The sequence below is a fragment of the Sminthopsis crassicaudata genome, chromosome 4, assembly GCF_048593235.1.
Source record: "Sminthopsis crassicaudata isolate SCR6 chromosome 4, ASM4859323v1, whole genome shotgun sequence".
Lineage (NCBI taxonomy): Eukaryota > Metazoa > Chordata > Mammalia > Dasyuromorphia > Dasyuridae > Sminthopsis > Sminthopsis crassicaudata.
Genome location: NC_133620.1, coordinates 38,096,172 through 38,108,375, shown reverse-complemented (window position 1 = coordinate 38,108,375; position 12,204 = coordinate 38,096,172). Strand labels below are relative to the sequence as shown.

The 12,204-nt window shown below is 36.4% G+C and overlaps 1 protein-coding gene across 1 annotated transcript in view; it reads left to right on the top strand.

Moving 5' to 3' along the window:
- Positions 1–4,201: 4,201 nt before the first annotated feature.
- The window catches only part of CLCA2 (chloride channel accessory 2), a 47,122-nt gene continuing 39,119 nt past the window's right edge, over positions 4,202–12,204 (top strand). Inside the window, 3 exon segments of the mRNA XM_074266326.1 lie at positions 4,202–4,504; positions 5,979–6,116; positions 11,827–11,977. Of these exon segments, the coding sequence (XP_074122427.1) occupies positions 4,316–4,504; positions 5,979–6,116; positions 11,827–11,977 (478 nt within the window). The 5' untranslated portion in view covers positions 4,202–4,315.

Sequence of the window (12,204 nt, the reverse complement as noted above, 5' to 3'; positions counted from 1 at the left end):
AGGAGAAGTTTTCTGAAAATATAGAAAGATGGGAAAACTGCAGGACAGGGTGGGAGATGGCCTTTTGGAGAGGGTTGCGGTTTACGATGCTGGGGGAGAAGATGAAACGATATGGAGGGGTGTATGGATTGAGATTCCTTTAGTATCCAGAAGGGATGAGGGAATTCTGGGAGAGATGGATGAAGCATATGAGGGGGAGAGAAGATAAGGTAACAGGGATAGGGTAAAAGGATACGCTGAGAAAGAAAATAATGAGTAAAAATCAGATAGAGGGAAATTCACAATTCATAATTATAACTTTGAATGTGAATGAAATGTTTATAGTAGCTCAGTGGTGAGAAGAATTGCAGGGATGACCATCAGTTTTGGAATGACTGAATCAATTGTGGTATAAAATTGTGATGGAAATCTACTGTGCTATAAGAAATAATAAGTTCATTGATTTTAGAAAGGCATGGAAAGATCTGCACAAAATTATGGAGCAAAGTGAGCAATATCATAATATCATAATTTTATATTATCATTTTAAGTAATATTTTAAGAATGACCTTGAGTGCATGTCATTTTGACTATTATAAATACATAAAGTACATGAAGACAGATGTTCTGTATCCAGAAAAAGAACTGATAAATAAAAATATAGAGAGAATAGTGTGTGTGTGTGTGTGTGTGTGTGTGTGTGTGTGTGTGTGTGTGTGTGTGTAATGGGTAATGGTAGCCATTTCTGGAGCAAGGGAAGTGTGGGAAGGAGAAAAAAAAAGAAAAGAAAAGAAATTTACATGGTAACTTTGTTGTATATTTGGAGGGAATAGCAAGTTGTACATGGTAGATTTATAGTTTTGTGTGCAATCATCTTTTTATTTTATTAAAGCTTTTTATTTACAAAATATATGCATGGGTAATTTTTCAATATTGACCCTTGCTAAACCTTCTGTTCCAAATTTTCCCCTTCTTTCCCCCATCCCTTCCCCTAGATGTCAGGTAGTCCAATATATGTTAAAAATGTTAAAATATATGCTAAATCCAATATATGTATACATATTTATACAGTTATCTTGCTACACAACAAAAATCAGATCAAGAAGGAAAAAAAAACTTGAGAAAGAAAAGAAAATGCAAGTAAACAACAACAGAAAGAGTGAAAATGTTATGTTGTGTTCCATATTCTGTTCTCACAGTTCTCTCTCTGGGTGTAGATGATTTTCTTCATCACTGAACAATTGGAACTGGTTTGAATCATCTCATTGTTGAAGAGATCCATGTCCGTCAGAATTGATCATCTTAGAGTCTTCTTGTTGCCATGTGTAATGATCTCCTGGTTCTGCTCATTTCACTCAGCATCAGTTCATATAAATCTCTCCAGGCCTTTCTGAAATCCTCCTGTTGGTTGTTTCTTATAGAGCATTCACATAACATAACTTATTCAGCCATTCCCCAACTAATGGGCATCCACTCAGTTTTCAGTTTCTTGCCATTATAAAGAGGGCTGCCACAAACATTTTTGCACATGTGGATCCCTTTCTCTCCTTTATGATTTCTTTGGGATATAGGCTCAGTAGAGACACTGCTGGATCAAAAAGTATGCGCAGTTTGATAACTTTTTGAGCATAATTCCAGATTGCTCTCCCGAATGGCTAGATGCATTAAAGTTCTACCAACAATGCATCAGTGTCCCAGTTTTTCCACATCCCCTCCAACATTTGTTATTATCTTTTCCTTTCATCTTAGCCAATTTGAGAGGTATGTAGTGGCATCTCAGAATAGTCTTAATTTGCATTTCTCTAATCAGTAGTGATCTGGAGCAACTTTTCATGTGACTACAAGTAGTTTCAATTTCTTCATCTGAAAATTGTCTGTTCATTTACTTTGACCATTTCTCAATTAGAGATTGGCTTGATTTCTTATAAATTTGAGCCAATTCTGTATATATTTTAGAAATGAGGCTGTTATCAGAACCTTTGAATGTAAAAATGTTTTCCTAGTTTGCAATCATCTTTTTTAGTGCACTAGGTTATGGAAATGCTTGTTTTGTTCCCTAAATAAATTCAAATAAAGTAATGAAATAATAATAAATCAAAAGAGATTACTGGCAACTCTAAGGTGAACTTTACATCCCATTTTCTTGACTCTAAAAAATAGAACTCTTTCCTAATCTGTTATGCTGTTCTTTATTAGAGAGTAATTGTCGGAGACTATGGTTGTGGATGTACCTATAGCCCTGTGTAAGAACCTAGTCCATTATTAGCACAACCATGATGGTTGAAATGCTTTTCCATTATTGCCTTGGTTGTTGAACCATGTGAAGATTCTGGGGATTTCTCATGAGGAGTTCTAGAAGAGAGAATGAAGAAAACCAGCATGTGTCCTCAAGCTCAAGGACAATTTTGGACTGACCTTTAGGTTGTTATCCACTTCTAGATTGCTCATTCTGAGACCAGGCTGACTACCTGATTGTTCTTGGTATTGGGAAGTGGACATGAGGAATCATTTTTGTCTCAAATGGAGACTGGCCCCTCAGAGACATTTCCTCCCTCATCTCTGCCCAGACTCTAACTACCTCTCTCCCCTATGTCTAAGCAGGAAATGCTAAGCCTTTTTCATATTTGATGTTAGTTAGCTGGGTTAGTTAGCCATGTAACTGGCCAGCAGAGCTTTTTAGAAATATTACAACCAATTCTAAACTTGTAACCAAGTGAAGTAAATAACATTTCCTTCTTAAGACCAGAGAGGGGAACAATTGATGTGACTTCCTCTTTGAATTGGAGAGATAAGGAGGGAAAATGTGTCTGAGGAGGTTAGTCTAACCTAACCAGCTCCATTTAGCAGCACAGAACTTCCTTGATCTTACTCTGGAATTTACTATATTTTGTCACCAGCCACATTGCAGGAAGGAAAAACTAGTCATCATTTCTCTGAATGAAAAAGCTTGGGGACCAGCATCATTCCTATAAGCCCCCAAAATGAAAGAAACTCAAATGCTATTTATTTCCCCTCCTCCCTGCATCTCTCACCCAGAATAATCCAAGAAGCCTTCAGATAGTTCATGACCTCAGTGGCTAATATGATCCTGGGAAAGCATCACCATTTCTGTGGTTACTTTGATATAACTCAACATTTAGCACAGTGCCTGGAACATAGTAGGCACTTAATCAGTGCTAGCTGATGACTTGGTACAGGGCCAAATTTTAATCCAAGGTTATATTTTTATAGTAGAAGCTTTAAGCTTTGTAGGAAAGAGACACACCATGGGCCATACTCCCCATCTCACTTGAAATACAAGTGGTGGAGTGGCAGGGGAGAAGGAGTAAGTAAGAAGGGGACTGAACAGCAGAGTCTGGCTTGGACATCTCCTGGATAAGGCTGAGTTCTATTGTAGAGCCCAATGGAGGGTCCCTTTATTTTTTTTTTCTTCTAACCTCATCTATTCAGATGAGGACTAGTAGCAAGAACCTCGCAAATGAAGCAATCTTCACAAAACACTCTGCCATAAAATGTGTCTGTATTTGATGGGATTCCTGGGCATTAGAAGAAAGATAATACACTGTAATCCACTGGCTGTAGAGACGGGGTTGAGGAGTGAGGCTATTCTTATTCCCTACTAGGGAGACATAACAGAGAGGTCACAAGAAAGGCTTTTGTAGTCTGACCTTACCACCTTGCTGCTGACAAGATGATGTTTCTGTGGGTTACCTGATAGTTGTTGCCTTTGCAGTAAGAAGAGAGTAATTTCCCTAGGGGACAAAACCACAGCCTTCTTCCAGAAACTTCCAAAGAAACAAGTAATTTGAAGCTGAGAAAGAAAAATGACCCAGAGGAAGGGAAAAGAGTGATGGGAAGGGGTGGGGGGAGGCCTTCAAGGAGGGCAGGAGGCTTGATTAAAGGGAAGTCATTCTCAAGTTTTGCCTTCTTACTCCAACAAAGGCAGAAGGTCAGGACCTCTAGGAGGTCTGGTCTCCATCCCAGCTGGACCAAGTGTGTCAGCCAAGTTCTGACACCTCACTCTGAGAATGTCTTTATCTCTATTTCTTTTTCTCCTCTGTAGAGAAGATAGTAAATGAGTAAGAAGGCTGGCACACTCTGTGTAGCTGCCTAAGCATGATTGAGAGGAAGCCCAGTTAAAGGGCTGGGCAGATTCAGCACTGCCTAGAGAAAAGGGATCTGCTGAGGCAGGTCCAAAGAGAACCACCCTGGGTGTCTACAAAGGAAGGACTCTCCAACTTTCCCAGGTTCAGGAAGGTACTATTAACTTCCTGGCATCATGAAGACAGTGGAGAGCTTCTGAGTGAACTGGGATCCCCAGGCATTTTTTTACAGCATGCTAGAGAGAAACCATTTGCTCCTTGTTTGCATCCCTAAATCTCTGGTTCTCTTGGTGGTCCTAAGCCCAGAACTCCTGTTGCTGGGGACCAGTAGCCTGCAGCTACAAGACAATGCCTACGAAGGGTTACTTGTTGCCATTCATCCGAGGGTGACGGAAGATCAGGACCTCATACCAAAGATTACGGTGAGTGGCAGAGGCATCAGTGGAACAGACTAGCTCTGATGCTTTCTTTATAAAAAAAAATCAACTGTTCCGGGTCAGAGAGAGCAGTATTTCCAAATAATGACCCTCCAAAGTCATTTACGGTAAAGCTTGTCTCCTCTCAGTCTATTTCAAACTGATCCAGCTTCTTTTGTTGTCTACAAAGCCACATTTTTATCATCAGTTATTAGAGCTTTAGGTTTCTCCTTGTAATTAAGTTCTAATGCTATAATTAAAAGAAATAACTTTTTTTACAGCAAAAATTGGAAAGATAATCATCATCCTATGACTGACCACTGCATTTTCCTCCTCCCTCCATTAAATTAATTAGAGGCCTTTGGGTAGAAATTTTTTTTTTAAAGATCATCATATAGTAAGAATTTTAGAAAAATTATCATACTATTGTGCTAAATAATCCACCTCTGAAATATTCAAATCTATTTCAGTGAGAAAATAAGGTGATTTTGAGAGTGTTTATTAAAATCACATGATTCTAGAGATGGAACTTCATCAAGAGACACAGTGGAAGGAGACATGGATTTGGGCCGAGGAGATCTAGGTTCAAATTTTGGCTTTGTTTCTCACTAGCCATAGGGCTTTGCATGGCTTTCATGATTTCTCAGGTTCTTTATCTCTAATACAAGAGAGCTGTACTAGATGACTCTAAATTTCTTTTAGTCCTAAGGCTAAGATGCCCTTTCGTATTACCATCTCATCCAGTATGTCCATGAAGAAGAATCTACATTGTACCCAAAAGTGGTCATCTAATCCCTGCATGGAATTCTCCAAGGGGGCAGCTCAAAATACACTGGGATTGTTCTTATTATTGGGAAGCTTTTCTTGGTGCCGATCGCGTTGCCTCTTTGTGCATCTGCCCCCTTCTCTCAATGCAAATGTATTTCATCTTAGTAGTGAATCTTGCCAGAAAGGATGTACTTGAGCATGAGAAGGGGCTGTCAACTAAATGGTTGAAATTAGAAGGGAGTCAGAAGGGCATTAGCTTTCTTCTCTGCACCTGCTGTCAGTCAGGTGGTGTTCTTAGTCTTAGCAATATCACATAGGATCAGGACTGCATTATCTAGTGCTTCCTGGAGAGGTAAAATTAGCTGATTTCAGCATAGTCCTAGAAGGCATGGGCTCCAACATGTTCATAGGTAAGACAAAAGGATTTTTTAAATAACGTCTTAAAGTACATTAAAACTCCTCTGTAGCATTGAAAGGGTAAGAAGACAAGCCAAGACAACTCTTCTTTCCCCAAAACCACTTTTAGGGAAGCAACATTAAAGATGAGTTTTAGAACCAGTTCCTCCAAACTTTTATAGCTTCTTAAAAGTAGAAAGTCAGATTTGTCATTAGTCACTCAGCTTAGGCTAACAAGTCTTTCAGGTCAACCCATGAAACAAAGCCCTGGGGAGCTCTGAATGATGAAATATGCTCTGCTTGTGTTTACTTGCAGGGAATGATAACTGAAGCTTCCTCTTATTTGTTCAATGCTACAAAACGAAGAGTGTATTTTGGGAATGTAAAAATCTTAATACCAGACACATGGAAAACTCACAATTACAGTAAAGCCAAATGGGAGAACTATGAAAAGGTAAGAAAAAGCCTAGGTTCCCAATAAATAAATTTGATTACATTATATCAAGGGTTCTTACATCTTTATTTTTACTAACCTCTAATCTAAATTTAGGATTTTCTTTTTTCTTTTTCTTTTTTTCTTCTACTTCCTTCCCTTCTTTCCTCCCTTCCTCCCTCCCTCTTTCCCTTCCTCCTTTTCTCCCTCTTTTCTTTCTTTCCTTCCTTCCTTCCTTCCTTCCTTCTTTCCTTCCTTCTTTCCTTTCCTCCCTTCTTTTCTTCCACTTCACCAGACAGCAAAAAAATTGCATTGAACATTTACATTAAATTATCAAATTCAGAATACAAAAGAACATGAATTTTAAAAGTGTTCTATTCTTTAAAAGCATTCTGAAACAACTATAAAGTGCCTAGCACATTCTTGGAAGGTGCTATATAAATGTTTATTCCCTTCTCTTCCCCTTTTCCCCAAGTAAATAATTAAATTTAATGAAATATAGTTTGGGATTGTTGTTGTTAATTTTAATAGCCTAGGAACATAGTTTGTTATAGTGAAAGTGAATTGTTTCTGGAAGCAAAGGACCTGAATTCAAATCCCACCAGTGTCATTACTTATGTGACCCTGGATGAGTGTCTCAATCTCACTGAGCCTCAATTTCCTTATTTGTAAAATAACAGGGATTGTGCTAAATGGCTTCTGTGATCCTTTTTGCTCTAGTTCTATATTTTAATTGTAGAAATCAAAAATTTTATGATATCTAAAAATATAAGGTCACTGAATTGAATAAACAAATATCCTCTTTGGATAAACTGATGTCCAAAAATGGTTTGGAGGAATAGTAGGCATGAATTAAGGAAGATTATGAAAGAGAAGATTCATAAAATAAAACAAAACAGCACAATTCTGTGATTCAAGCTAGCTCCCAAGGGCAGAGCAAGGGGTGCGGGGAGTTCCTTCCTGGAATTTTTGGTTGGGAGCCCAGAGTTTAACATTACCCACTGATTGTCAATTATAAAGAGAAACATGTATGTCTTTACATCTCCCAACTAATCTGGAGAAATGTATGCATGTATAAACAAAGACACTATGCACTTACATACCAATATGATGCATTGTGATTCCTGAGACTCTAATTGGAAAGCTTTCACATTTTTATAAATCTAGAATCATATTTTAGTTGGATATGGAGATAAAAGAAACAAAATGGGGAATAAAGGTTTTTTTCTTTCCTTAAATAAAACCTTAAAAGTTAATTAAAAAACCCCATAAATGTGATATACTATATATAATGTACACACACACATATATGTATATAATTTTTTTTTTAATAAGAAAGAGCTTTTGGCAAATACAAACCCGCTGCTCTTTTTTATGAACTACTTCAATGATTGTGAGTCTGATAGACAGAAAGAGAGGTTAGGGATTCATATATTTAGAATACTTAGAAGGGACTTTGAAGGTCCAGCTCCTTATTTGTGTAATGAGAAACTGAGGATTTTGGAAGGTGAAGTTCCTTGCACAAAGTCATAAGAGGCAAAATAAGGATTTTAAACCAGGTTCTCTGCCTGGCAAGCACAGCATTCTTTCCATTGTATGAGATTCTGTCTATTGTATGATTTCCTTCCAAAAGACAAATTTCATCCTCATCCTTCCATTTGTGTGGAATAAAGAGATAAGGTGAAGAACTTATTGGAATATGTGAATTCTTTTTCTGTATTTTATTTTCATTATTTCTGTGTTTCCCCTATGACCTATATATGTGCAGGCTCATATTTACTTAACCTGAGCTGATGACATTAATCAGTATTTGACATTTAGCGATATTTAGTCTATTAGCTTGACTACTGTCTATCTGAAAGGCAGAAGACCTGATTTTCTGTTTCCCCGAAATCAGGTGATTTTGGGGAAACAGAAACCTTCTATTCCAATCTCTCTGGATAGCAATAATCAATTAGTTGCCTCCCTCTCTTACTTGTGATGTAATCTCTTGTATAAAAGCTGTGTATCTTTGCTAATTCTTTAGCCCTCCTACCATGAGCTTTCTCTTTCTTATCTTGTGATGGGACAGCTCATCCTCTGGCGGTTTTAATAAACAACTTTTCTGCTTTCTACTGAGTGATTTTTGAGTAGTCATTTTGGGTAAAGGTTTTCTACATCCCTCACACATTGAATAGACAGTATCATGTAAGATAAGGCCCTTAACTTTTTCTGTATCATGTATTTCTTGACAAAGTCTATATCCCCATTCTTAGAATAATATTTTTAAATTAACAGAATTACAAAGAAAACTAATTATATTGAATATAGTCATCAAAATAACATTGTTGTTGTTTTTTAAAACCAAGTTGATAGACTGGGAAAAACATGGAACCTGGAAGGAGGTTAGGGAAGATCTGTTTTTGAATTCTCTCTCTCTCTGATATTTCTTTTGTGTAACTGAATTATAGTGACCTGTAGATGTTATCATTGGAAATCCAACCCACTAAAACAGGTGAAGCTTTTTACTCTTTGATCTGGACATGATAGAGATTTGGCTACATTTTCCATACTCTAGAAGCATGAAAGGAGCTTTTTAGAGATAACTCTAGAAAAGAGAATAAGCATATACATAATATTGGTTTTCTAATGTTTTACTTTTCATTTATTTCCTGATTAAATATTTCAATATAATTTTCTTGATTTGTCTATTTATTCTGAATTAAGACATCCTACAGACTGCTGAAAGACAGGCACACTAAAATGCTGTTATTAAAACACTAAAACTCTGACTTGGTCCAACTATTTTTGAAAATGATTTTAAATTATGCTACTTTTAACCAGGATAGTTAACAGAGGGAGGCAGATTGTCCAGATCTTGCATACTTAGTCTAGCAAAAACCAAAAATTAGCCCCAGACCAAATAGTGATCTAGCAATCCAAGGAAAAACCATAGAAAGTGATTTCCCTCTACCCTAAACTGCATAAGGTCAGTTAATAAGAATGGGGACCTCCAGCAAAGCCAGCACCAGAACACATGCCAAGCCTCCCAGCACAGCTGACAATGAATCAGAGACACTGGTAGCTTAAGGAATCCTGGGTCTAGAGTAAGGAAGACCATAGGTCCCTTTGGGAAAGATGAGCAAATCCAAGTATAAAAACTATAATAGATCCAGAGATCCCTAAAATGTAACAACTGAAAGCAATGATTTAATTTTAGGGGAAAAAAATGTTTTCTTCAAGGACTGTATAAATATCAAGGAGAAATGAAGCTAAATAAAAAAAGAAAAGAAAAGAAGAAAGAGAGAGAGAACAATAGAATAAAACTAAGTTATCAAAAATAATTGATTCAGAAATCAATGTAATTTAAAATTAAAAAAAAAATTTTTAATGTAATTTAAAAATCACTGTACTCTGAAAACCATCATTAAAAAAAAAACTAGAAATGATATTTCAGGAAATCATAAGTGAAAACTGTCCAGATCTATTTAACCAAGAGCGGAAATTGAAGATAAATTAATGCACTGATCATTTCTTGGGGATAGAGAGGTAAGGGGAGAAGAAAGAAAAAGCAAAGTCCCAGTAATGTCAAAGTCAAAATCCAAAGGTCCTACATCAAAAAAAACAAAAACAAAAACAAAAACAAAACAAAACAAAACAACAACAACAACAACAACAAAACAAAACAAAACAAAACAAAAACAAAAACAAACAAACAAAAAAAAACAGTCTATATGCCAAGGATCTCAAGTCAGGATCACACAAGATCTGGCAATTGCCATTATTATACAGGAAGAGATTCTGTAGTACAGTATCTTAAAAGGAAAATGATGTAGATTTGTAACAAGGAATAAATTGTGCTGTAAAGTTGCTTATAATAAAATAAGAAGGGAAAGTAAATTTTTAATAGAATTGAGAACTTGCAAACACTTCTGATGGAAACCCCAAAGTACATGCTAAATTGCAAACACAAGAGTCATGAGAAACCTTGAAAGATAACATGATGTGAACAATTAAAAGGGGGTTTTATGACAATGTGGTGTTAACTTTCTGGATTATTAGAAAGTCTTCTTTCAGAAGGTGATAGTTTAACTGAGATTTACAGGAAGTCAGGAAGTGGAGATGAAGAGGAAAACAATTCCAAGCATGGAAGACAACAAATTCAAGAATTTGGAAAATGGAGTATTTCGTGGAAGGAAGAGCAAGAAAAACCAGTGTTACTGGACTACAGAGAGGTTGGGGGTTGGGGAGAGATATTGTAAAGGGTAAAAAGACTGGTCAGATTTATAGAGGGAAAATAAAAAAATGTCTCTTCAGAACTTTAATGTATTAAATAAGAAAAGCAGAGGACCTGGGTATATGTTAGTTCTGTTTTAAGAAAGGAAAGAGAAGGAAGAGTAAATTGAAAGGAGACAAAAAAAAGGGGTGGATGTCTTGCTATATCTCATAATTAGAATTATGAGAAGAGTATAAAAACACGGTGGAAGACATGAAGTAGGCATGAAATGCACTTACTTCACTCTTATCTGGAATGGAAAAAGGAAGGTTGAATGAATACATTACACACACACACACAAATAAACATACAAATATTGTGGTGTAGTAAAACATCAAATTAGGTTAAGAGGAAGGATAAATCAAGTGAAGGAATAAAATAAAATAAAATTCTCATTTCTTAAGAGAGGAACTAAAGGAGGGAGGGGGAAAGCAAAGAACTAGAATATGAGAGAGTACTCATGAGTTGAGAAATGAATGAGCAAATGGTAGTTATATGAAAAATTGTTGTGCCATGAGAAAGGATGAAAGAAACAATTTCTGATAATCCTAGATGGTTCAAATTGATGGAGAGTATAGTGAGTAGAATAGGAGATTGTGTTCAAAGATTACAGCATTGTTAAGAAAAACAACTTAGAAAGAGACTTCAGAAGTCTGATCAATACAATGACCAATCATGTCTCCGAGATCTAATAATAGAACATCCTACCCATCTCCTAAAAGAGAGGTCTTAGATTCAAGATGCAGAAAGAGATACAAGTTTTTATACATGGCTTGTGAAGAGACATGGATAGATATGATCTGGAATTTGGCTCACCCCTCTCCAGGGAAAATTGGTTTCCTTTTTGAAACAAGGTGAGGAAGGGCTATGATTGATTCCTTGCTCCTTCTCATTCGTACTTCTGATAGTTTCATGATACAATTGTGTCTTTTGTTCCTTCCTTAAATACTGCTCATCTAAAGGAATGATTTTGAGTACTTCCTTGGTAACTAACCTTTAACTGGAGGGAGTAGGGGCAGCAGGTGGCCATAGCCCTCAGCTGACACCAGCCAACTTGGTCCCTTTCAATCACATCTTGGTTACATAAAAAAATAAAAATTAAAAAAAAAAACATCACAGAGAGAAAATCCCTTTGTTATATTAAAACAAAACAGAAGTTGGGGAAGTTCTACAAATTAGAATTAGAATTAACCTACATATTAGAATAAATTGAAGAGAAGGTGCCAGCCTATATTGGCAAAGGAAGTATATAATTTAAAAAACGATGGGTCTAGTCCCTATAACCTAGAAGAAATGAAATCGGGGGAGGCAATTTTTATTTATTTTTAAGCAGGAAAATGAGAAAGGTCACACAGCCATAATGTGATTTCATATTACTTTCACTAAACATTTTTAAAGTACAGTTAAATATTGTGGAAAGGTATTCTGGTAAGATTTTAGTATCCATGTATTCATGTAGTCTTGCTGTTGTTTTAGGCAAATATCATCATAGCTGACTGGTATAGGAAACACCGAGATGACCCTTATACCCTACAGCATAGAGGGTGTGGAAAAGAAGGTCAATATATACATTTCACCCCTAACTTCCTACTAAATGATAACCTAACTGCCATTTATGGATCTCGAGGTAAGTTCTGACCATCAATCAATCAGCCAATGTTCAGTCTATAAAAATATATTAAGCTACTAATATGTACTAGACACTGCTAAGTATTGGGGGTACAAAAACAGACAGCCCTCAAAGAGTTTACAATTTAATACAGTAAGTTTAAAAGAGGGCAGCTAGGTGGCACAATGGGTAGAGCATCAACCCTTAAGTTAGGAGGACCTGAGTTCAAATTTGACTTCAGACAC